Source organism: Triticum urartu, chromosome 4 (assembly GCF_003073215.2).
Source record: "Triticum urartu cultivar G1812 chromosome 4, Tu2.1, whole genome shotgun sequence".
Lineage (NCBI taxonomy): Eukaryota > Viridiplantae > Streptophyta > Magnoliopsida > Poales > Poaceae > Triticum > Triticum urartu.
The window spans coordinates 588,508,924-588,536,282 of NC_053025.1; the positions used below are offsets into that span (position 1 = coordinate 588,508,924).

A 27,359-nucleotide genomic window follows, 5' to 3' on the forward strand; every position below is an offset into this window, starting at 1 on the left:
GCATGTTTGTGATTTATGGCATGCCAACCACTTTAATAGACACATCGTATAGTTATATCATGTCATCCTGTTTACATAGTCATCATATTTTGAAGTATGTCATTCTATCCTGTTTAGTTAGCCATCATACATGTGAAATTGTGTCATGCTATCATGTTTAATTAGCCATCATGTATGTGAACTTATGTCCTGCTATTCTGTTTGGTTAGACAACATAAATGTGAATTATTTCATGCCATGTTTTCTTCCCTACTATCCATTGCACCTGTCTATCTTACAATATTTGTACATTCAATTACTTTTCTTGTTTATCAGCCATTTCAATTGGAGGGGGTGATGGCAATATCTGTGGGAGTAAAAACATGGTCTTCAGAAAAGATTGTGCTACCTGTCGATGGAGATAGAACCATGGTTGTACTTGCCCAAGAACCAGCCCCACCACACATAACCCAGACTCACACAGATTATACCCCTACCCAGTTGGACAGAGAACCAGCTACGCCCCTTCTAACCCCAACCCCGGCAGATAGTAACCCAGTTCCCATTGACACAGCACCGTCTCCACCACAGAGCACCCAAACACGAGCAGTTAGTAAGGCAACTGCAGTGCCCAAAGCACGAGGACCACCACTTCGAACCCCAAGTCAACGCTTAAAGCAGAAGAAGAATTGTTCTCAGGTCAGGTTCCGTAGCTATGGTTCATACTACTTTGCTCTTGCATCACTGTATTTACTCATACCAACTAATTTCAAATTTGAAGGATGCAATTGAAACTCCAATGGTGCAACAGGTATGTTTTAAACCTGTTTCTTTAACGTGTTTGCTGTTGTAACTTGCTCTATGTTGATTTCAGTTTCAATTGAATAAACAGTTATATTCTCATGCCATGCACCTTACAAGTGTTGTTATTGCCGTGTAATTTCCCACACTTATATTCTGTCTAAGCTGCTTTGTCTTAAATAGATATGATTCGAATTGTATCTATCTTGATTTGGCAACATAAACTAGAATGATATAGACCATATAGTGACCATACTACATAGATATATGTTTGTTTCATGTTGTTATCCTGTCCACCTTACTACTGAACTGGTTTACCAAAATGAGTTTCATATACTACATTGTAAACCTGTGATGTGTTTGTTTGTTTCTCTTTTAGAATGCGGATAAAATATTGGAGAAGAGTACCCCGTTATGCAAATGGTACAGGAAGTAATGCAGATAAGGTTCAAGATAGTGAGACATCCCTGTTGGTCTCCAAGAAAGCTGATAAAAACTATATTGAAGACACTGAGACAACCCCAAAGTCCTGTCTTGATGTAGTGTTCGAGTTACTGGCTACTACTATTGGCACCAGCTCTTCGAACTCGCTGCCTGAATCAGTCCGGCTTCTTGAGTCTCAACTTCAAGTTGAAAGACATCGATCAGATGTTATGCGACAGGAAGCCAAAGGACTGGGGAAGTCCCTGCAGAATTCAGATGCATACTTTCTGGTGCAACAGCAAGTGTTGGAGGATTTAAGCACCAAACAAGAGAAAGTTAATAAGCTTGCTAAGCATCTTGCCAGCATTATGGGTACCCAGGATATTGTTTCTTGAGATCTTCTGAAGTGGTTTCAGTTTTGGACTTGTTTTGTTGCGGCGTTTATATGCTACTTTGTTCCTTATATTTGCACTGGTGGCAAACTTTGATGCCCAGTGGATGTAATATGTGTAATAGCCGTGATAGCCTAGCGTAAGTTGCTTGCCTATTTATTTCCTTATTGTCTTGTTTATTTGTTTTCTTGTAGTCAGTGCAGTTCTTTTTCCGCGGTTTGCTAGTGGCTGCAATAGCCTATTTTTTTAAACTAGGCCACATTAACCATGGGCTACATATTTACTGTAGTTAACATGGGCCTCCTATGGGCCGTAGAAACAATGGGCCTTCTAAGGGCCATAGAAACAATGGGCCTTCTAAGGGCCGTAGAAACAATGGGCCTTCTATGGGGCGTAGAAACAATGGGCCTTATACGGGCCGTAGACACAATGGGCCTTCTACGGGTCGTATCATCAATGGGCCTTCTACGGGCCGTATGATTGGTTGGCCAAACATGGGCCAATAACAGACCACATTATGGCCGTAAATGGGCTAGATTTGAAATCGTCCGTTCATGGGCCGACCATAACGGGACGTCGTTAATCGGCCGTATTTGATAACGCTATGAAAACGGCCCAACGTATTAACGGGCCACAAATGGGCCGACTGTAACCACAGGCTGAATTTGGCCCACAAGCAGAAAATGACAGTAATGGGCCGAAAGTAAACGAATGCTGGAAATGAGCCCAAGAATAAATGGGCCCTGAGAAGGCCGAAAGATAACATGGGCTGGAAACGGCCCAACGGAATAATGGGTCGTTAATGGGTATAAAGTGATACATTGTTCATTACGGGCCAGTTTTACCACGGGCCGTTAATGGGCCGAGGGTTACTAAGGGCCTTATATGGGCCGAAAGACGTCATGGGCCATACATGGGCCAGAAGTTACAACGGGCTGGAATTATATTGGACGGCCCAGATGACGCTACCGGGCCTAATTCGGATAGGCCGTAAACGGGCCCTGGGTTAGCGGGCTGTAAATGGGCTATATGCGAACATGTCGTTAACAGGCTTGCCATGGGCCGGCCCTCCACCTTTTGACCAAGTAAAACGGGTTGTCCTTTTCACAAGAATGGGCCTCTGTTGGGCTGTGCCACGTGTCGACGTATCATGGGCGCTTTGGGTCCAATGAGTGGATGACATCTGTCCCAACAGCGAGCTGACACGTGTTCCCTCCAGCCAATGATGATTTTACACGTGGAAAATCCCCATTGGTCGGGGCTGTTAATGGGTTATCGAATCCAAAACCGGACCTGATAGCTTAACGGTGTTCCGTTACGGTGGATTCCACGTGTCGGTCACCCTTGATGAAAGCACTTCTGTGACGCGCGATTTATCGTCATGGAAGTGGACACTTCCATGATGATAATTTTGGTAATGTCATGGAACACTTCTACGACAGCACAGGTATGACTATCTTGATTCTGTCATAAATTTGTCATGGATGTACATGCATGACAGAAAATGTGACCTACTGTGACAAACATGTATCATCACGGAAGTGTATTTTTTGTAGTGCACGGACATGACGAGGAGTCTCGAAATGGTCGAGACATAAAGATTGATATATTGGATGACTATATTCGGACACCGGATGAGTTCCTGGGGTCACCGGATAATTATCAGAGTGCCGGGGGGTTATCGGAACCCCCGGGGAACTAATGGGCCACATGGGTCTTAGTGGAGAGAGAGAGGGCCGGCCAAGGCAGGGCCGCGCGCCCCTCCCCTCTGGTCCGAATTGGACTATGGAAGGGGGGCGGCGCCCCCCTTTCCTTCTCTTCTCTCCCTCTCCTTCCTTCCCCCTTCCTCCTCCTAGTAGGACTAGGAAAGGGGAGTCCTACTCCTACTAGGAGGAGGACTCCTCCCCTCCTGGCGCGCCCCAAGGGTCGGCCGGCCTCCCCCCCTTGCTCCTTTATATACGGGGGAAGGGGGCACCCTAGAACACACAAGTTGATCATTGATCTCTTAGTCGTGTGCGGTGCCCCCCTCCACCATAATCCACCTCGGTCATATCGTCGTAGTGCTTAGGCGAAGCCCTGCGCTGGTAGCTTCATCATCACCGTCATCACGCTGTCGTGCTAACGGAGCTCTCCCTCGACACTCAGCTAGATCGAGAGTTCGTGGGATGTCACCGAGCCAAACGTGTGCAGACCACGGAAGTGCCGTACTTTCGGTACTAGGATCGGTCAGATCGTGAAGACGTACAACTACATCAACCACGTTGTCATAACACTTCCGCTTACGGTCTACGAGGGTACATAGACAACACTCTTCCCTCTCGTTGCTATGCATCACCATGATAGATCTTGCGTGTGTGTAGGAATTTTTTTGAAATTACTGCGTTCCCCAACACTATGTCCATGGCTCGCGCTCATATATTGTGTGAAAATTGAAAAAGTTTGAAAAGGCTAAGTATGAAACAATTGCTTGGCTTGTCATCAGGGTTGTGCATGATGGGAGCATTTTGTGTGACGAAATTGAAGCATTGGCCAAACTATATGATTGTAGGAATAAGCTTTTTTGGGCTATGTTATTTTGATAAGACATAATTGCTTGGTTAGCATGCTTGAAGTATTATTATTTTTATGTCAATATTAAACTTTTTTTCTTGAATCTTTCGGATCTGAATATTCATGCCACAATAAAGAAAATTACATTGAAAATTATGTTAGGTAGCATTCCACATCAAAAATTCTGTTTTTATCATTTACCTACTCGAGGACGAGCAGGAATTAAGCTTGGGGATGCTTGATACGTCTCCAACGTATCTATAATTTTTTATTGTTCCATGCTATTATATTATCTGTTTTGGATGTTTAATGGGCTTTATTATGCACTTTTATATTATTTTTGGGACTAACCTATTAACCGAAGGCCCAGTGCAAATTGTTGTTTTTTGCCTATTTTAGTGTTTCGCAAAAAAGGAATATCAAACGGAATCCAAACGAAATGAAACCTTCGTGAGGATATTTTTTAGAACAAACCTAATCCAAGAGACTTGGAGTGGAGGTCAAGGGAGCAACAAGGCGGACACGAGGTAGGGCGGCGCGCCCCCACCCTCGTGGGCCCCTCGTAGCTCCACCGACCTACTGCTTTCGCCTATATATACTCTTATACCCTGAAAACATCCAGGGGAGCCACGAAACCACTTTTCCACCGCCGCAACCTTCTGTACCCGTGAGATCCCATCTGGGACCTTTTCCGGCGATCTTCCGGAGGGGGATTCGATCACGGAGGGCTTCTACATCAACATCATAGCCTCTCTGATGATGTGTCAGTAGTTTACTAGAGACCTTCGGGTCCATCATTATTAGCTAGATGGCTTCTTCTCTCCCTTTGATCTTCAATACAAAGTTCTCCTCGATGTTCTTGGAGATATATTCGATGTAATACTTTTTGCGGTGTGTTTGCCAAGATCCGATGAATTGTGGGTTTATGATCAAGATTATCTATGAACAATATTTGATTCTTCTCTGAATTCTTATATGCATGATTTGATATCTTTGCAAGTCTCTTCGAATTATCAGTTTGGTTTGGCCTACTAGATTGATCTTTCTTGCAATGGGAGAAGTGCTTAGCTTTGGGTTCAATCTTGCGGTGCTCGATCCCAGTGACAGAAAGGGAACCGACATGTATTGTATTATTGCTATCGAGGATTAAAAGATGGGGTTTATATCATATTGCTTGAGTTTATCCCTCTACATCATGTCATATTGCCTAATGCGTTACTCTGTTCTTATGAACTTAATACTCTAGATGCATGCTGGATAGCAGTCGATGTGTGGAGTAATAGTAGTAGATGCAGAATCGTTTCGGTCTACTTAACACAGACGTGATGCCTATGTTTATGATCATGCCTAGATATTCTCATAACTATGTGCTTTTCTATCAATTGCTCGGCAGTAATTTGTTCACCCACCGTAAGATATGCTATCTTGAGAGAAGCCACTAATGAAACCTATGGCCCCCGGGTCTACTTTACATCATATTATTTTCCCGTCAACTAGCTATTTCTGTCGCCGTTTATTTTGCAATCTTTATTTTCAAATCTATACAACAAAAATACCAAAAATATTTATCTTATTATCTTTATCAGATCTCACTTTTGCAAGTGGTCGTGAAGGGATTGACAACCCCTTTATCGCGTTGGTTGCGAGGTTCTTCTTTGTTTGTGCAGGTACTAGGTGACTTGCGTGTAGTCTCCTACTAGATTGATACCTTGGTTCTCAAAAACTGAGGGAAATACTTACGCTACTTTGCTGCATCACCCTTTCCTCTTCATGGGAAAACCAACGCATGCTCAAGAGGTAGCAACGATAAATTTTAAAATGAGGACATCCAAAACCGGAGCCAAGCAGGCCATGACCCACGGTTCTAGAATCCACTTTCTTGTTTCGCTCACGCTATCATGCTCTAACGAACTCCATGTTGGAGGAAATGAAAATCATGCGCGCAAATACTATTCTCCACTTGGCATGTCATTTGTGTGCTCAGATAAGTTAGGGTTGCTGCATCGCCCAGCTATCCTGCCTAGTAAGAGCATATTCTCCTCAAATCCAAAACAGCCCTCCCGCTAGATGTCCTCAATTTTAAAAAGGACATCTGCATCGCTGTCATCCGGGAGCAAATGCTCCACGAGCCAAAACGGCCCTCACGCTGTCATGCTATAACGACCTCCACGTTGGAGAAAATGAAAATCACACGCTCAAATGATATTCTCCACTAGCCATGTGATTTGTGCGAGCAAATAAGTTAAGGTTGCTACATCGCCTATCTCTCTTGTGCAATAAGAGTAAGCGTCTTTCAGTTTGGCCCAACTTGGTTTATCTTCCTTCAGTTCTCATGCTACAATGATCATCTTGCCTCGGTGGCAGCCCGACTTCCCCCTGTTGTGGTGTGAAGATGAATATGTTGGTTTCTAGACTTCTTCCATCTATGACATGAAGATGCACATGTTGTCGTTACGAAGTCGATATACATCGTACTCACTAAAACAGATCATAACGTCCAAACTTTTTACAATCATTGATTGTGTAACAACAACTTAGTGCAAGCTACTCCCTTCGTCCCATAATATAAGAGTCTTAGTGTCAAAAACGCTCTTATATTATGGGATAGAGGGAGTACTTAATATTTTTCCTGCAGTATCGGAACTTGAATCTATTATTGTGCGCCAGGAATTCCAACCGTTGTTCGTAGAACTAGATTGGAGCTGAGAACCATGGCGATGTGAATGTCGTCCGGGTGAACTGATGCACGATACGTCTCCAACGTATCTATATTTTTTGATTGTTCCATGCTGTTTTATAATCAATCTTGGATGTTTTATAGTCATTTTATATCAAATTTTTGGTACTAACCTATTGACATAGTGCCAAGTGCAAGTTGCTATTTTTCCCATGTTTTTTACATCGCAGAAAATCAATATCAAACGGAGTCCAAATGCCACGAAACTTTACAGAGATATTTTATGGACCAAGTGGATGATATTGGGCCCTAGTTGCACCTGGGGGGAGTCCCGAGGAGGGGACAACCCACCAGGGGGCGCCAGGAGGCCCAGGCGTGCCCTGGTGGGTTGTGCCCACCTCGGGTGCCCCTCGGACCACCTCTTTGCTCTATAAATACCCCAAAATCCCAGAACCCTAGGGGAGTCGACAAAATATTTATCCAGCCGCCGCAGAGTCCAGAACCACCAGATCCAATCTAGACACCATCACGAAGGGGTTCACCACTTCCATTGGTGCCTCTCCGATGATGTGTGAGTAGTTCTTTGTAGACCTTCGGGTCCGTAGTTAGTAGCTAGATGGCTTCATCTCTCTCTCTTGATTCTCAATACAATGGTCTCTTGGAGATCCATATGATGTAACTCTTTTGCGGTGTGTTTGTTGGGATCGATGAACTTTGAGTTTATGATCAGATCTATCTTTTTATATCCATGAAAGTATTTGAGTTTCTTTGATCTCTTTTATGCATGATCTCTTATAGCCTCGTATTTCTTCTCCGATATTTGGGTTTTGTCTGGCCAACTTGATCTATTTATCTTGCAATGGGAAGAGGTGCCCGGTAGTGGGTTCGATCTTACGGTGCTTGATCCCAGTGACAGAAAGGGAACCAATACGTATGTATCGTTGCTACTAAGGATAAAAAAGACGAGATCTATATCTACCGCCATATAGATAAACGGATCTTGTCTACATCATGGCATCGTTCTTATTGCATTACTCTATTTTTCCATGAACTTAATACACTAGATGCATGCTGGATAGCGGTCGATGTGTGGAGTAATAGTAGTAGATGCAGGCAGGAGTCGGTCTACTAATCTTGGACGTGATGCCTATGTAATGATCATTGCCTGGATATCGTCATAATTATTTGAGGTTCTATCAATTTCCCAACAGTAATTTGTTTACCTACTGTTTGCTAGTTTTCTCGAGAGAAGCCACTAGTGAAACCTACGGCCCCCGGGTCTTCTTTCTCATATATTTGCCTGTGCAATCTACCTTTTTATTTGCTTTTATTTTTAGATCTATTAAACCAAAAATACAAAAATACCTTGCTGTAATTTATTTTATTTGGCATTCGATCTATCAATATTTACAACTTTATCTCCCGTCACACGCCATTTCTGGCGCCGTTACCCAAAAGGGATTGACAACCCCTTTAACACGTCGGGTTGCGAGTGGTTGTTATTTGTGTGCAGGGGTTGTTTACATTGTGTTGCTTGGTTCTTCTACTGGTTTGATAACCTTGGTTTCATATATGAGGGAAATACCTACCTCCGCTGTGCTGCATCATCCCTTCCTCTTTGGGGAAAAACCGACGTAGCTTCAAGCGACATCAATGCACCAGCGTCGTCCACCTGGGTTTCTTTTCTAATGATCATGATCAATGCTAAGGCACCATACACCAAGGTCTCATAGATCACGGCATGTTAGATCTTCATAGGCATGTCCCTTAGTTGGTAACCCGGTCACTAATCATGGCGCACCTCTAATCACCCTTCTATCAGCCATAGAAAGTAGTCATTCGACTAAGTAAAGCTAACTTTGTATAGAAGAAAGTCATTCTATACACACGATAAATTTTTAAATGAGGACATCCAAAACCGGAGCCGAGGAGGTCGTGAACCATGGTTCTGGAATCCACTTTCTTGTTTCATTCACGCTATCATGCTCTAACGAACTCCACATTGGAGAAAATGAAAATCATGCGCACAAATACTATTCTCCACTTGACATGTCATTTGTGTCATCAGATAAGTTAGGGTTGCTGCATTGCCCAGCTCTTCTGCCCAGTAAGAGTAGATGCTCCTCAAATCCTAAGCAGCCCTCCCGCTAGATGTCCTCAATTTTAAAATGAACATCTACAACGCTGTCATCCGGGAGCATATGCTCTCAGAGCCAAAACGGCCCTCACGCTGTCATGCTCTAACGACCTCCGCGTTGGAGAAAATGGAAGTCATGCTCGCAAATGCTATTCTCCACTAGTCATGTTATTTGTGTGATTAAATAAGTTAAGGTTGCCGCATCACCCAGCTCTCTTGTCCAATAAGAGCAAGCGTATTTCAGTTTGACCCAACTCTGTTTATCTTCCTTCAGTTCTACTGCTACAATGTTCGTCTTGGCTCGGTAGCAGCGAGACTTCCTCTAGTTGTGGTATGAAGATGAATATGTTTGTTTCCAGACTTCTTCTAGCTATGATATGAAGATGCACATGTTGTCGTTACGAAGTCGATAGACATCGTACTCACTAAAACAGATCATAACGTCGAAACTTTTTACAATCATTGATTGTGTAACAACAACTTAGTTGTTAAACTTAACGTTGATGCTTCTTTTGACCACGACCTTCTCAGGGGTACGATCGGGGTTGTCTTAAGAGATGACAAAGGTAGGTTCATCGGTGGGGGAAATGGTAAGATTGACTGGTGTGTGGATGTGTTGATGGCTGAAGCTTTGGCGTTAAAATTTGGCCTATCGCTTGCGCAAAGGACGGGTTGTAATCGCATAATTATTAACTCGGATAATATGGAGGTGATCGAGACCATGAACGAAGGAGGACGATCGTCGGGGGCAGCAGCTGCAATTTTTGATGATTGTTTTCACTTAGCTTGCGATTTTCCTATTTCTAGATTCAAGCATTGTAATAGAGAAGCAAATAAAGTTGCTCATGAACTTGCCAAGTTGGCTAGATTTTCATTCATTTCTGATTGGTTTGAGGAACCACATAATGCAATTGTACCAATCCTCATAAACGATGTAATGATTATTTCTAATGAATAAAGCTCGAACTTTCTTTCAAAAAAACAACTTAGTGTAATCTACTCCCTCTGTCCCATAATATAAGAGTGTTAGTGTCGAAAACGCTTTTATATTATGGGATACAGGGAGTAATTAATATTTCTCCTACGGTATCGGAACATGAATCTATTATTGTGCGCCAGGAACTCCAACAATTGTTCGCGGAACTAGATGGGAGCTGAGAACCATGGAGATGTGAATGTTGTCTGAGTGAACCGATGCACCAATGTTGTTCGACTGGATTTCTTTTCTAAGGATCATGATCGATGCTAAGGCACCTTACACCAAGGCGTCATGGATCATGTCATGTTAAATCTTCATAGGCCTATCCCTTAGTAGGTAACCCGGTCACTAACCATGGTGCACCTCTAATCACCCTTCCATCAGCCATGGGAAAGTAGTCATTCGACTAAGTCAAGCTAACTTTCTATAGAAAAAAGTCGTGCTATACACACGATAAATTTTAAAATGAGGACATCCAAAACCTGAACCGAGGAGGCCATGAACAACAGTTCTGGAATCCACTTTCTTGTTTCGCTCACGGTGTCATGCTCTAACGAACTCCACATTGGAGGAAATGGAAATCATGCGCGCAAATACTATTCTCCACTTGACATGTCATTTGTGTGATTAGATAAGTTAGGGTTGCTGCATCGCCCAACACTCTTGCCCAGTAAGAACAGATGCTCCTCAAATCCAAAACAGCCCCGCCGCTAGATGTCCTCAATTTTAAAATGGACATCGGCATCGCTGTCATCCGGGAGCATATGCTCCCAGAGCCAAAATGGCCCTCACGCTGTCATGCTATAACGACCTCCGCGTTGGAGAAAATGAAAATCATGCGCGCAAATGCTATTCTCCACTGGTCATGTTATTTCTGTGATCAAATAAGTTAAGGTTGCTGCATTGCCCAACTCTCCTGTCCAATAAAAGCAAGCTTCTTTCAGTTAGGCCCAACTCTATTTATATTCCTTCAGTTCTCATGCTACAATGATTGTCTTGCCTCGGTGGCAACCAGACTTCCCCCATTTGTGATATGAAGATGAATATGTTGGTTTCCAGATTTCTTTCAGCTGTGATATGAATATGCACATGTTGTCGTTACGAAGTCGATATACATCGTACTCACTAAAATAGATCATAACGTCCAAACTTTTTACAATCATTGATTGTGAAACAAGAACTCAGCGCAATATACTTCCTTCGTCCCATAATATAGGAGCGTTAGTGTCAAAACGCTCTTATATTATGGGACAGAGGGAGTACTTAATATTTTTCCTGCGGTATTGGAACTTGAATATATTATTGTGCGCCAGGAATTCCAACTATTGTTCGTAGAACTAGATGGGAGTTGAGAACCATGGCGATGTGAATGTTGTTCGAGTGAACCGATGCACCAGCGTCGTCCAATTGGGTTTATTTTCTAAGGATCATGATCGATGCTAAGGCACCTTACACCAAGGTCTCATGGATCACGTCATATTAGATCTTCATAGGGATGTCCCTTAGTAAGTAACCCGGTCACTAACCATGGCGCACCTCTAATCACCCTTCTATTAGCCATGGGAAAGTACTCATTTGACTAAGCCAAGCTAACTTTGTATAGAAAAAAAGTCATGTTATACACACGATAAATTTTTAAATGAGGACATCCGAAACCGGAGCCGATGAGTCCATGACCCACGGTTCTGGAATCCACTTTCTTATTTCGCTCACGCTATCATGCTCTAATGAACTGCACATTGGAGAAAATGAAAATCATGCGCGCAGATACTATTCTCCACTTGTCATGTCATTTGTGTGATCAGATAAGTTAGGGTTGCTGCATTGACCAGCTCTCCTGCCTAGTAAGAGCATATGCTCCTAAAATTCAAAACAACCCTCCCGCTAGATGTCCTCAGTTTTACAATGGACATCTGCATCGCTGTCATCCAGGAGCATATGCTCCCAGAGCCAAAACGGCCCTCACACTGTCATGCTCTAACGACCTCCACGTTGGAAAAATGAAAATCATGCGCACAAATGCAATTCTCCACTAGTCATGTCATTTGTGTGATCAAATAAGTTAAGGTTGCTGCATCGCCCAGCTCCCTTGTCCAATAAGAGCTAGCATCTTTCAGTTAGGCCCACCTCTGTTTATCTTCCTTCAGTTCTCATGCTACAATGATCGTCTTGCCTCGGTGACAGCCTGACTTCCACCTATTGTGGTATGAAGATGAATATGTTGGTTTCCAGAATGCTTCCAGCTGTGATATGAAGATGCACATGTTGTTGTTGTGAAGTCGATATACATCGAAATCACTAAAACAGATCATAACGTCCAAACATTTTACAATCATTGATTGTGTGACAACAACTCTGTGCAATCTACTCCCTCCGTCCCATAATATAAGAGTGTTAGTGTCAAAAATGCTCTTATATTATGGGACAGAGGGAGTCCTTAATATTTTTCCTGTGGTATCGGAACTTGAATCTATTATTGTGCGCCAGAAATTCCAATGATTGTTCGCAGACCTAGATGGGAGCTGAGAACCATGGCGATGTGAATGTTATCCGAGTGAACCGATGCACTGCCGTTGTCCGAATGGGTTTCTTTTCTAAGGATCGTGATCGATGCTAAGGCACCTTACACCAAGATCTCATCGATCACGTCATGTTAGATCTTCATAGGCATGTCCCTTAGTAGGTAACCCGGCCACTAACCATGGCGCAGCTCTAATCACCCTTCCATCAGCCATGGGAAAGCAGTCATTCGACTAAGTCAAGCTAATTTTATATAGAAAAAAGTCATGCTATACACATGATAAATTTTAAAATGAGGACATCCAAAACCGGAGCCGAGGAGGCCATGACCCATGATTCTGGAATCCACTTTCTTGTTTCGCTCACGCTATCATGCTCTAACGAACTCCACGTTGGAGGAAATGAAAATCATGCGCGAAAATACTATTCTCCACTTGTCATGTTATTTGTGTGATCATACAAGTTAGGGTTGCTCCATCGCCCAGCTCTCCTGCCGAGTAAGAGCATATGCTCCTCAAATCCAAAAGAGCCCTCCCGCTAGATGTCTTCAATTTCAAAATGGACATATGCATCGCTGTCATCCGGGTGCATATGCTCCACGAGCCAAAACGGCCCTCACGTTGTCATGCTATAACGACCTCCACGTTGGAGAAAATGAATATCATAAGCGCAAATGCTATTCTCCACTGGTCATGTGATTCGTGTGATCAAATAAGTTAAGGTTGCTGCATCACCCAACTCTCTTGTCCAATAAGAGTAAGCGTCTTTCAGTTTGGCCCAACTCTGTTTATCTTCCTTCAGTTCTCATGCTACAATGATCGTCTAGCCTCGGTGGCAGCCAGACTTCCCCCAGTTGTGGTATGAAGATGAATATGTTGGTTTCCAGACTTCTTCCAGCTGTGATATGAAGATGCACATGTTGTCGTTACGAAGTTGATATACATCATACTCACTAAAATAGATCATAACATCCAAACATTTTACAATCATTGCTTGCGTAACAACAACTCAGTGCAATCTGCCCCCTTCGTCCCATAATATAAGAGTGTTAGTGTCAAGAACGCTCTTATATTATGGGACAGAGGGAGTACTTAATATTTTTCCTGTGGTATCGGAACTTGAATCTATTATTGTGCGCCAAGAATTCCAACCATTGTTCGTAGAACTAGATGGGAGCTGAGAACCATGGTGATGTGAATGTCGTTCGAGTGAACCGATGCACCAGCGTCATCCGCCTGGGTTTCTTTTGTAAGGATCATGATCGATGCTAAGGTACCTTACACCAAGGTCTCATGGATCACATCATGTTAGATCTTCATAGGCATGTGCCGTAGTAAGTAACCCGCTCACTAACCATGGTGCACCTCTAATCACCCTTCCATCAGCCATGGGAAAGTAGTCATTCGACTAAGTCAAGGTAACTTTGTATAGAAAAAAGTCGTGTTATACACACGATAAATTTTAAAATGCTGACATCCAAAACCGGAGCCGGGGAGGCCATGAACCATGGCTCTCGAATCCACTTTCTTGTTTCGCTCACATTATCATGTTGTAACGAACTCCACGTTGGAAGAAATGAAATCATGCGCGCAAATACTATTCTCTACTTGACATGTCATTTGTATGATCAGATAAGTTAGGGTTGCTGCATCGCCCAACTCTCCTGCCCAGTAAGAGTAGATGCTCCTCAAATCCAAAACAGCCCTCCCGCTAGATGTCCTCAATTTTAAAATGGACATCTCCATCGCTTTCATCCGGGAGAATATTCTCCCAGAGCCAAAACGGCCCTCATGATGTCATGCTCTAACGACCTCCGCGTTGGGGAAAATGAAAATCATGCGCTCAAATGCTATTCTCCACTAGTCATGTTATTTGTGTGATCAAATAAGTTAAGGTTGCTGCATTGCCCAGCTCTCCTGTCCAATAAGAGCAACCTTCTTTCAGTTAGGCCCAACTCTGTTTATTTTCCTTCAGTTCTCATGCTACAGTGACCGTCTTGCCTCGGTGGTAGCCAGACTTCCCCAGTTGTGATATGAAGATGAATATGTTGGTTTCTAGATTTCTTCCAGCTGTGATATGAAGATGCACATGTTGTCGTTACGAAGTCGATATACATCGTACGCACTAAAACAGATAATAACGTTCAAACTTTTTACAATCATTGATTGTGTAACAACTCAGTGCTACTCCCTCCGTCCCATAGTATAAGAGTGTTAGTGTCAAAAACGCTCTTATATTATGGGACAGAGGGAGTACTTAAAATTTTTCTTGCGGTATCGAAAATTGAATCAATTATTGTGCGCCAGGAATTCCAACCATTGGTCGCAGAACTAGATGGGAACTGAGAACTATGGCGATGTGAATGTTGTCCAAGTGAACCGATGCACCGGCATCGTCCGACTAGGTTTATTTTCTAAGGATCATGATTGATGCTAAGGGACCTTACACCAAGGTCTCATGGATCACGTCATGTTAGATCTTCATAGGCATGTCCCTTAGTAGGTAACCCAGTCACTAACCATGGCGCACCTCTAATTACCTTTCCATTAGCCATGGGAAAGTACGCATTCGACTAAGCCAAGCTAACCTTATATAGAAAAAAGTCGTGTTATACACATAATAAATTTTAAAATGAGGACATTCAAAACCGGAGCCAATGAGGCCATGACCCATGGTTCTGGAATCCACTTTCTTGTTTCGCTCATGCTATCATGCTCTAACGAACTCCATGTTGGAGAAAATGAAAATCATGTGCGCAAATACTATTCTCCACTTGTCATGTCATTTGTGTGATCAGATAAGTTAGGGTTGCTGCATCGCCTAGCTCTCCTGCCCAGTAAGAGCATGTGCTCCTCAAATTCAAAACAGCTCTCCCGCTAGATGTCCTCAATTTTAAAATGCACATCTGCATCGCTGTCATCCGGGAGCATATGCTCCCAGAGCCAAAACGGCCCTCACGTTGTCGTGCTCTAACGACCTCCATATTGAAAAATGAAAATTGTGCGCGCAAATGCTATTCTCCACTAGTCATGTCATTTGTGTGATCAAATAAGTTAAGGTTGCTGTATTGCCGAGCTCTCTTGTTGAATAAGAGCAAGCATCTTTCAGTTAGGCCCAACTCTGTTTATCTTGCTTCAGTTCTCATGCTACAATGATCGTCTTGCCTCGGTGGCAGCCAGACTTCGCCCTGTTGTGGTATGAAGATGAATATGTTGGTTTCCAGACTTCTTCCAGCTGTGATATGAAGATGCACATGTTGTCGTTACGAAGTCGATATACATCGTATTCACTAAAACAAATCATAATGCCCAAACTTTTTACAATCATTGATTGTGTGACAACAACTCACTGCAATCTACTCCTTTTGTCCCATAATATAAGAGCGTTAGTGTCAAAACGCTCTTATACTATGGGACACGAGTACTTAATATTTTTCCTGTGGTATCGGAACTTGAATCTATTATTGTGCGCTAGGAATTCCAACCATTGTTCGCAGAACTAGATGAGAGCTGAGAACCGTGTCGATGTGAATGTCATCCGAGTGAACCGATGCACCAGCGTCATCCGACTTGGTTTCTTTTCTAAGGATCATGATCGATGCTAAGGCACCTTACACCAAGGTCTCATGGATCACGTCATGTTAGATCTTCATAGGTCTGTCCCTTAGTAGTCACTAACAATGGAGAACCTCTAATCAGTGTTCCATCAGCCATGGGAAAGTAGTCATTCGACTAAGTCAAGCTTACTTTGTATAGAAAGAAGTCGTGATATACACACGATAAATTTTAAAATGAGGACATCCAAAACCGGAGCCAAGGAGGCCATGACCCACGGTTCTGGAATCCACTTTCTTGTTTCGCTCATGCTATCATGCTCTAACTTTCTTGTTTCGCTCATGCTATCATGCTCTAACGTACACGTTGGAGGAAATGAGAATCATGCGCGCAAATACTATTCTCCACGTGTCATGTTATTTATGTGATCAAATAAGTTAAGGTTGTTGCATCGCCCGGCTCTCCTGCTGAGTAGAGCGAGCATCTTTCAATTAGGCCCAACTCTGTTCATCTTCCTCCAGTTCTCATGCTACAATGATCACTTCACCTTGGTGGTTGTCAGTCTTCCTCCAGTTGTGATACGAAGATGAATATGTTGGTTTTCCAGACTTCTTCCAGCTGTGATATGAAGATGCACATGTTGTCGTTATAAAGTCGATATACATCATTTTCATTGAAACAGATCAGAACGTCCAAACTTATACAATCATTGATCGTGTAACAACTAGGTGAAATCTACTTGATTTTTTTTCTGCGGTATGAGAAGTTTGAATCTATTATTACTACTTCCTCCGTCCGGAAATACTTGCCATAGAAATGGTTTAGCATTTCTTGGACAAGTATTTCCGAATGGAGGAAGTATTAGATTGTGCCAGGAATTTCACCCATTGTTCGCAGAACTAGATGGGAGCTGAGAACCATGGTTTACAGAGGCAAGAAAGGGATATGGGCAATAGATAAGCTCATCTTATTTACACGGTTCTTTTCACTATATATGTGCCTGGATGGCACAGAAAAGGACTGACTTGGAACAAAACCCCAACTCTACTGCAAGTATTCCCTCCGTTCGAAAAAGCTTGTCCCTCAACTATCTAGCACCAAGTTAGTGCTAGATACATTCATTTGAGAGACAAGCTTGGGACAAGTTTTTTCGGACGGATGGAGTACCCAACAACTGTAACATTTCTACACTCATGAAGGGCATGTGCATCACATATTTTGTGAAGGAAAAGGTAGGACGCTCTCTACCTTAGATGTACATCCCATTTAAAAGATTGGGTTGCACCATATCTTACTCTTGATAACTGGGGCCATCCCATGGTTATCTTTTTACAGTAGGCAAGTCCTACCACTCAACGAAACAGCTTAACCGCTGGGACTCGGTCATTTGTGCACACTCTAATTCTCTATTGTCAGTACGTGTCAATCGAAGTGCATGTTTTGATCTCCTGCTGAAGCAAAGCCCTGTGTGTGCTCGCTTTCAAATGTGGCAAGTCGAGAATCTGATAGAACGGAGAACATCTGTGTTTCCACGAAGAGCTGTAAAACATATTGACTGTTGTAAGAATACGTGGGAACAACAGTGACAAGTGACAATATACTCCCTTCGTCCCGAAATAAGTGTCTCAACTTTGTACTAACTTTAGTACAAAGTTATACTACGCTTGAGACACTTATTTTGGGACGGAGAGACTATATATGAAGGAAATCACTCCTGTATGTAAAACTAAATTGAAAAGCACCTTCATGAACGGTCGATCCTTCAAGGGGAAAGAATCAAGAAAACTGTCCTTCAGAAGCAAGGAAACCTGGGTCAGCAGAAGACCAACATCATTTAGTGCATTTTACAATGTGTTTCCAAAAGGCAAAACGTCCAAGTGGCACCATGGTGTAGAGTGCAGATAGAAGTGTATACAGTTCTAACCCTGTCATTATCTGACTGTACATTGGTGATGGTATGATAGCGCAATTCAGAACAAAGTGACTCCAAGTATGTTCTCAGAACATTTAAGAACTGCCAAGATGCCTTAGCCTGCAATATCAGGCAAACAAGTACCATCTTTATCTTAAGAACTAACTAACATGGAGTTTACACAAATTTGCTGTACATGAACAGGATCTGAAGGAGATAAAACTTTCTTCTCAATGAAGAAATAATGGCTTCCAAAGAGGATGGAGCCGCATTCCACATAGTAAACAAAAATTAATACCTGAACTTCGTTGCATTTATACATAGGATGTTTCTTCGCCAAAGCATTCTCACATGAAAGTTTAGCATGAATTGGACTGAGATCAGAAACAAGGTCCTTGTAACGTGGAAGTTGAGGCAATAAATTTGCCTTGACCTGCATTATTAATAAATAAAAACTAACATTAAGTACGGATGGATCTTTTCTGCCATTACAGCACCAAATATGCTCGCACTGCAGTGCACAAGTCTCTAAAACGTCTTATACTCCCTCCGTGACATATTAGTTGTCACTCAAACAGATGTATCTAGCACTAAGATACATCTAGATACATCCGCTTCTGCGACAACTAATATGGGACGGAGGGAGTATTTGTTTAGAGGGAGTACGCTTCATACAAGTAAAATACTACAAATCAGACATGATCAGATCAGGAGATACGTGGTCATTACACAGATGTGGAATAATTAGACTGGATAGTTTATTTCCATAGAGAGAGAGAGAGAGAGAGAGTTTAACATCAGGAAAGAACATGTCACACTTGCCTGATCTTTCTGTACATTGATTCTGACAAGACTGGACGCTTTCATCTTGATATCAGGGGGTTTATGTTGGATACCAGCCTGTAGAGAGAGAGCATAAAATCCCTGAAAGGTTGGCTAATATGCAGAAATTGGCAGAAACTGGCAAATGCAGTCACTGGTAGTTCTTTGAAATAGCAGCAACCCAATAAATGAGTTTCAAATAATAGTCAAACTTACAATGAAAGGGACGGGAGCATCAATGAAATCAATCAATTTTCCTGGTAGAACCTGCAAAGCAATTGTTTGTACTTCAGGACAGAATAATGTTGGGAGACATGTATGAACTAAAGATCTATCACTCTTTTAGTTGAACATAATCTCAACAAGTATGGTTAATTAACAGACTCTTTTACTGCATATAAAACATATAAATATGGTTGGGTAACATGCGCAAATACATAAAACAATCCAGCATATTTTACTGAATTTAGTGAACATGTGAACCGACTATTTTTTTTCTTTTGAAACGGAGGCAAAAGATTTGCCTCATCCATTAATTAAGCAGAAGAGAGTTGCCCGGTTAATTAACAGAAAACCGGGCGAAAACCAGCACAAATTGCTGGGCGGCACACCCAGGATACCCTAAACACACATCTGCGAAGAGTGCCTCGCCGAAGTAGCACATTGGCATCATCGTCATCACTTCACCCCAAGTAGGCGACGTCGTCATCCCTTCTTCCTAGGCAAGCGACTCCAACTTTGCCGCAGATGACCATCGACCCAGCCCATACCATAGAGGTTGTGCATAGCAACATGAAGATCACACGGATCTGGGGTTTTCCCCGAAGCTGCAAAGGTTGAGGGTGAGAGTACCTCAGCGATGCCAAATGGAAACAGCGCTAGAAAGTGTCGCCGTCGCCGGCTCCGGACACGGCCGGAGACAAGCTTTCATGCAGGTCAACCTCTCGAGACCCGCACAGCACACATCAGCAAGCCATCCATCGAGCCGCAGCAGTCAAATCTGGCCGGATGTGACCACCTACTCGCCAGGCCAATGCACTGGACACCTCCACTGGCGCTTAGCAGAGCCCACAAGCCACAGAAGCTTGCCCACGACCTCTGCCCTCGCTGGCGCTTGCAGACAGCGCGCCGACGCCAGAAACCGGCCAAAACCACGCTGGCCATGAGCAACACCACATCCAGGCCCGCCCGCTTGGCGACAACCAGCCCCACACCAGGGCTGGCCCGCACGACTCACATCACTTGCGCCTGTAGAATCCACTGCCGCACACACAGCCGCGACCTTCTCTGGTCCATGGCGGACCACACCTCCAGATCCACATCCAGTCACCCGAATGACGGACAGCAAGGCCACCAGCCACACCACTGAAGCACACGCCAACACCGCCGTGCACAAGCGCCTCGACCACCTCCGCTGCAGCTCCAGTCGCGCGGCAGATCCAGCCTACACGCATGCCGCCAGCCCTGCCATGCAGCCTCAAGTGCAACCCGGACGCCCCACGACCACCACTGCACGCCGTGGAAGGGGGTGAGCACCACCACCAACTCGACCAGGGAGCGCCGCCCCGGCCGCCGCACGCAGACAAGCGCCATGAATACTGCCCCAGCAGCACCAGCGGGCTGCCGCCGCAACCTTCCAGCCCCCAGGGACCTTCGGCGCTGGGCCTGCCGCCAACGCCAGTGGCAGTGGCGGCGCTAGGGTTCGCTCCGACGTCACCCTAGGGGGCGACGCGGGAGCGCTTCCTCTCTCTATCTTGAACCATTAACAAATCATTGTTTCACAAAATATCAGCGACACTTTGTGTCATAGTGAAATGTAACAAAGAGGCAGACCTGCTGAGCAACTTTACAAATTACAGACCTTGTTCGCGACAATTGTCTATTTAAGTTACCGGTTTATTTGCCAAAAAGGAATTACTCCCTCCGATCCATAATAAGTGTCGCAGTTTTGAACTAAGGTTGAACTAACTTCAGTTCAAAGCTGAGACACTTATTTTGGATCGGAGGGAAGTGCCAGTTTATATTTTTCAAAAAATGTCCATCTACAACTTGATTGAATAACTTAAATAAAAGGGTGGTGGATCATTTTCAAGAAAAAATAGTACTGATGGCAGCCAATAGTTTCGGCAGTTTCTAGCTAACACGGTCCTTATGACATATTGGCATATAATAAGATGCAAAAGAATAGACAAAACTGAGCAAAATGCAAAACAAAGCAGATGAAAGCCTATGCTCACACAGTCCCCCCCCCCCCCCCCAAAAAAAATACTATATACTAATATGGTATTACTAAAATCAAAACAGGATAGAAACTTCAACAACTACAGGATACAATATTACTTACAGGAAGCAGTAAACTTTGCCACTGGAATGGCCTTATCATTGGTATAATTGATAAAACAATTGCTGACAGTACGCCCTGCAGTTAAGCATCCGAGAGAGCTGCTAGAATCAGCAGGATCAAGTATAGCATAAAACCAGAACACATTGTCACAAAGCTCAGGTACTTGAAAGACCATACCAGATTTGGGCATATTACCACAATTTGCTTCTCCAGCAGAACTCCAGTGAATAATGCTAGCATCTGCAGGAGAAAAGAAACAACTTTACACACACAAAGCCAACCATGATGGCAGCCAATCACTTATATAATGTCTAGGGAGTTATTGTAGGCCTCAAAAAGGAAAAGAAAAAGGGAAAGAAGTAAGTCTCGCTGCAATCTTCTAAACAAATTTCCCTGATACATGATCAATAGTACTCCCTCTGCCCTATAATATAAGATGTTGTTACAACCGATATACTCACATGCCGATTGTAATAACATCTTATATTATGGGACGGAGGGAGTAATACAAACTAATGGAACTCCTTAACTGAACCAAAAAAAAGAGTAATGCAACATACACTTTCCAGGGATAAAGCACGACAAACTGTAGCCATAGTCCATATTGATAATGCAAGAGCTTCTTCTGCAGCGACCAAACAGGCATTCACAATGACCTAAATAAAAATTATGATTAGTGAAGGGACGATGTGCTACAGATAGTGCCGTAAAAAGTCAATTATCTACCACATTTGTTTCTGCCGAATTCAAATCATTGTCCAAATTTGTGTCTCCTAACCCCAATGATGATAATCCAGGCCGGGAGTATTTAACAGGCTGGAGATGTTCAAGGGGTTGGAAGACAACTTCTCCTCCGCGAGGTGGCAGAGGAAGAGCATGGTAACCACAAACAATTTGTAGAGGTTCATTATTGTGTGCCTAAAATAAGAATGATCAGTAAGGACAAGAACCATCAGATGGAATTCTTCCAACTTGATATTATAGACAAACCTTAGCCCATCCCAGAACTTTGCCATCATCAACACCACTTTCATTCTTCACATTTACCTCATCGTCTTCTTCATCTGACCCAGCACCTTTGACTGAACTGTCACAAACCATCAGGATGCTCAATTAATAAGGTAAATGGTGTGATAATAATACTAGACGTGTCATAGTTCACAATGGTCTATGCATTCCAACATCATCATTAATAAGATCCTAAACAGATTACTCATAACTTCAGAATTCAGATAAATCCTAGCAGATCTGATTGACGCCATAATTGTACTTCACAATTGCAGGAATTATTTTTCAAATTATCAGGGTTACCTGTGTATTGACTCCATACTCTGTGTGCGTTCTAATCTTGTAGAGATAGGAGAATGCATGGAAAGAAGATCTGGGGAAGTATGTCCATTCTCATAAGTACTACTTGCTCTTCCAAAGCTGTCGCAGCGGGATTCCGAGTTCTGTGATATACAATCTTCGTATTGTTGGAAACTATGTCTTCCTTCCTTCTCAGGTTCTTTTGCATAACTAGAATCTGAAGTCTCACTAGCCGACATACTTTCAGGAGAATTAGGTTCCCAACTCCTGAACAAATATGAAGGGACATCTCTTTCTGATGTAAGTCCTGGTGAAGAAACAAGACCTGATATACTGTTGACAGGTACAGCATAGTCTGTCCAGTCATTGTACGGAAGACCACTTGGAGATTCAAAATCCCCGTCTGATTGATCTTCTAACTGTTCTCTCAAGGAACGGGGGACTGGCCCTGCCAGAGCAATTTCACTGGCAAACTGTGTTATCCTTTCAAGCCTCTCCTGTGAAATTATGCTGTTCATATAATTGACAGCCAACACACCGATCATATCTTAGTACTGAATTGGGGAGATACAAAACTAGGGGCGTTATGCATGGTTGTTAGCTCAGACAAATAGAAGTATATATGCTGGACAAACCTGTTTAACATCTCATAATGTAGCTCAAAAAAAGGTACTCTTGTAAGTAAACAGTAACAACGTGGTGCAGAAACCAAGAAACGGCTTGGCTTGTAGGAAGTCTGATTTAGGGGTGAGACTGCTCCTAGTATACCAGGGGCTCTTTGAACAATTTCCTGGACGTGAAGGCAAACACCATATAGTGGTGCATTGTCCGATACCTGGTGTCATCAACAACAATTAATAAGAAAAGAGTAATCGAGATACCTGAATACAATCATCCAGGAATATCAAAATTGAAAATGAATAAACAAACAAACCTTTAGGAAGAAGATAAAGGACAAATCATCTCGGCACAGATGTTCCTATGTAAAAGATGTCATACAAGTTAGCAAGTTCTATTCAAAAGAAAGCCTCCATTAAGTATGAAAACTGGAAAGCTCAAGTTGGAACGTCATGTGCAAGGGACCATCACAGATAAAGTTGAAAAGTATAAACAAACACTGGTCTACACTTTAAACAAGAGTATCATGTTCTCAACGAAAATAAGGTTAGCAGATTATTCATTTACCCTAAACAGGATTCCTATATACCGCAGGTGGCCGGTAAAACAAAAAACTGCTAATATAAGGAGGTTTCCAAATCCTGCTACAACTAATTTTCACCTGCCCAAATATCACTTCATTTAGATCACTCATGGAAGGAGTCCTCTCGACTAAGCGAGCCTGAAATATTGAATTAAACAAGAATCAAGAAAATTGCAGCATAAAATATATAAAAGGATTAAAATGAACAGAAAAGGTTAAGAACTTTCTTAAAGAAGCCAATAGGAGCAGTACAATTTCAGCAAGAACATTATTTATCTAACCTTTACACCTTCAGGAAAACAGAATGAGGGTAAATCAGCCTCTCTAATATCCTCTTTCTTTCCAGGTGGATATTTGAAAAGAATCTGCAAGTAAAAAAAGGAAAAAGTAGATCAGAGATGATTTATCAGAACAGGCAAGTGAGTCTAGAATCGCTCCTGGAGAAATCAGGATTAAAGTTTGCTGTCTGTCCCAGTGTACAATAGGATATTGAAGTTTCCAGAGCTTAGCTATCAAGGCTTTACAAGATGGAAACTAGTATTACTGCCAAAGAACAAGGCTTACAAGATGATGACACGGATACTGAAAGTACATGTGAACCTTCATATGAACTTGAAATCAAATTTGTGATAAGGAGAAATTCAGGTTGTCACTCTGGGATTATGTTCAAATGATCTAAAATTTTATCCAGATCACGATTCTCACTCCTATGAAAAGAATTAGCTACAAGTATGCAGAGTCACACAAGCACAGCAGTTCAGCACTCAATTGAGAACACGCAGTTGTTAATCCTCTCAACCTACCCAAAAAGAATAGCCACCGACCATTGATCCAAAGTGCAATTTACTCTAAACAAAATACCCACAAGCTGCATCCATTAAAGAAAAGGTAGTACATTCAAGTTTCTATAAAGAAAGATTATTGCATGCTTTTTGGTATTACCATGCTGCAGACAGATAGGGATGCTCTATAAGCCTTTTCATGCTACAGGAAACATATACTAACATGAATACAGAAAAAGAACTTGTTATGGTAAATAACTTTGCATGCATTATCAATGAATACAGTTATAATTGATTACTACCCGAACCTTGGAGATAATTAATATGTATCCTTTGTTGCGCTGTGAGTAAATAAACTTATGGATGGGCGAACAGTGGTCCTTGAAAATATGCAAAACATGACACAATCCTACCTAACCAATAGGACCAAAAACCAAACATGACACAATTTCCCCTAAAATAGAAGAACTCATAGTCAACAAAGCACCCTACCTGTGGTTCCATGGTTGGTATTGGTCCATGGTACTGAATTTTATTAAGATCAACAACCTCTGAACATGCTACGTTAGACTCCCAAGCTTTCCTTTTTGCAAAAGCATCCTCAATTACTGCAACATTTGCATAAGAATGGAGTCCAACTACGAAAAAATGTTCAAAGAGCGAAGATGGTTCCTTAAATTGATTCTGATCCTGCAAGAGAGATTAAAAAATAGCTTTAAGAAGGGGAAGTTCATGCTAAGTACAGATAAAAACTGCAAGAGAAACTAAAGGAATAAGTGCATGTAACCAAGTCTCAAAGCCCTCTCTATAAACTTAAAAGTGCAGGAGAAATTCCACACACTACCAGGAAAGCACTCTTGTAGTTGGACATATGCTCTCAAGAAAACATACTTGGACATATTTAGCAATTATATCCAAGCAGTGAGAGATAACTTCACTTTAGCTGTTCTTCAATCACACACTCAAATACCTCAAAGATAGTCTGTTCATGGTATGCCAAATGTCCTAAGAGAATGAAAAACATTATCACGCATAAACTGCTTTGCTAAGAGTGTGCAAAATTTCTCCAATGCGGCCCCAAAAAATAAAGTTAATTAAGTATAGTAATATGATCATCTGCTTACCAATCTGACTAGTGACTGTTGCTGAACCGTATATAACAAACAGTGAAAATAGGAAAGGGAGGTGTTAGAACCTGATATGTCAGCTGCTATTTTACATCTTCTTACGGTGTGAACCTGCACATTCTAAGTATGCTAGGACTCTCAAGCTATTTGCATGGATTTACAACTTCAGCTATCATTTATCTATGCAGATCACCCGGCTAGACAAAAGTTGCATCCAAATGCACAAGTATGATGAGCAGGATTGAACAAAACAGCAGTCAGTATACCCGCACCTTGGCGTGGACTTGATACCACTGCCGCTTCTGGTTCGCCATAGCCTCAATGTTGACCGAAGTGCGCAGCAACTGCTCCCTGGGGCTCCTCTCGGCGCCTACTCCACCTCCGACAGGCCCCCACTTCCACGCGCGCTGCATCTGCTGCCGGAACCGCTGGAAGCTGCTGGTCCGCACGTGGCGCGGGTGCGGCCTGATCTGCGGCGCAGGCGACGACGACGGCCGGGGCGAAGGCGGTGCCGACGAGGACCTGGACCTCGAGTCCTCCATCCCTGGCGAGCCTGCTGCCCCCGACGGGGCCACCCAATTCCCCTCTTCCTCCTCCGCGCCCCTCGCGCGCTGCCCCGACGGCGAGGCGCTGCCCTCTCGCGATTCGGAAACCGAAGGCGACCACCCCGCGCCGTCAATCCCCGGAGGCCCCGACGCTCCCGACGCCGGAGGTGACTCGTACGCTTCCTCCTCCTCGTCCGCGGCCCCCGCCTCGTCGCGCTGCGGTATCGACACCGACATTGACGGCGGTGCGGCCTCGCCCTCGCCCCATGTCACCGGGTGCGCGGAGGCGGTCGGCGACACGTCCACCGCATCCTCGAACAGCTCCGCCTCCCGCACCTCCTCCTCCGCCAGCCTGAGCGGCTCCGGCTCCGGCTCCGGCGTCGGCGCGGCGGGGCCGCCGGGGAGCGCCATACGCGCCGCGCGATCGGAGCACGGGCTACGCCTCGCGCGCAATTGAATGCCAGGGATCAAACCAAACGGAAGGGGGAGGGGAGGAGGACGAGATCGTAGAGAGAATTAATAATAAATGGTAAAAACAGAAACGAAAATGGAAAAGAAAATAGCCCGATGGAAAGGGAGCCGGGAACGGGAACGGGAACGGGGGTCACGTGGACGGAGGGGGAGGTGGGCGAGCGAGGTGGCCCACCTGGCAGGTGTGCTCTTTGTAAGGCTTGTGCCGCTGACATGTGGGTTCACAATACGACCGCATCACGTGAGATTTTGCACATACTGTATACACCAACGAAGCCAAAAGGCACGAACCTTTTCCGGTGTGAGCTTCGTTCGAGCTTTTTCTTTATTTTTTTTTATTTCGAAATAGCTCAACGTGAGAGCAAGTTGTGTGTATGTTTCCATTTCCATTTCAAAAAAAAAAACATGGGCCTTCACCTCCATCTCGACAAAAAAAGGAGAAAAAACCTCACATTCATCTTTAAAAAACTTCCTCACTCAGCCAACCAGCAAGTGACACGTGGCAAATTGTATGCTTGTTTCCATCTAAAAAAGCACATGGGTCGTCACCTCCATATCAGAAATAAAAGTCGCATGTTCATCTTAAAAAAACATCTCAAAGAAAAACCTCAACTCCGTCAGAAAAAGAGAAAAGAAAAAGAAAAAGTTCCCATCGCAGCCAACCAGCGGACGCCACTTGGCATAGCCCAGCGTTGTTCCTTTCTTTCTCAAAAAGAACCCTCACATCTATCTAAACAAGGAAAAAGAAAACGTTCCGCTTGTAGCCAACCAGCGGGCGCCACTTAGCATAGCCTATAGTGGGCCCTTTCTTTCTCTGTAGTGGGTTTAATATGCG

At 43.4% G+C, this 27,359-nt stretch overlaps 1 protein-coding gene across 2 annotated transcripts; it reads right to left on the reverse strand.

Moving 5' to 3' along the window:
- Window positions 1–16,935: 16,935 nt before the first annotated feature.
- Window positions 16,936–26,614, reverse strand: LOC125552925. 2 transcript variants are annotated; one of them, XM_048716651.1, is made up of 18 exons: window positions 25,781–26,614; window positions 24,874–25,071; window positions 23,881–23,964; window positions 23,678–23,737; window positions 23,333–23,377; window positions 23,034–23,233; window positions 22,402–22,908; window positions 22,081–22,177; window positions 21,817–22,008; window positions 21,651–21,746; window positions 21,268–21,330; window positions 21,091–21,165; window positions 18,963–19,013; window positions 18,747–18,824; window positions 18,223–18,357; window positions 17,937–18,044; window positions 17,755–17,820; window positions 16,936–17,551 (listed from the first exon to the last, which is right to left on the reverse strand). In XM_048716651.1, the coding sequence occupies exons 1-18, from the start codon at window positions 26,462–26,464 to the stop codon at window positions 17,435–17,437; spliced, it is 2,856 nt and encodes a 951-aa protein (XP_048572608.1). In that variant the 5' UTR covers window positions 26,465–26,614; the 3' UTR covers window positions 16,936–17,434. The 2 variants fall into 2 exon arrangements, 1 of the variants encoding a protein (XP_048572608.1); XR_007303852.1 differs by lacking the exons at window positions 16,936–17,551; window positions 17,755–17,820; window positions 17,937–18,044 and having other exon boundaries at window positions 18,290–18,357; window positions 21,091–21,188.
- Between the last annotated feature and the right edge of the window lie 745 nt (window positions 26,615–27,359).

Bases quoted from the DNA above. Each gene is read 5' to 3' on its own strand.
- LOC125552925 (XM_048716651.1), bottom strand. From the start codon at position 26,464: ATGGCGCTCCCCGGCGGCCCCGCCGCGCCGACGCCGGAGCCGGAGCCG. The intron at 25,072-25,780 runs GTGCGGGTATAC...TCTCTCTTGCAG, and splicing joins GGTATCAAGTCCACGCCAAG to GATCAGAATCAATTTAAGGA. The intron at 18,358-18,746 runs GCAAGTGTGACA...TTAATAATGCAG, and splicing joins TCAATGTACAGAAAGATCAG to GTCAAGGCAAATTTATTGCC.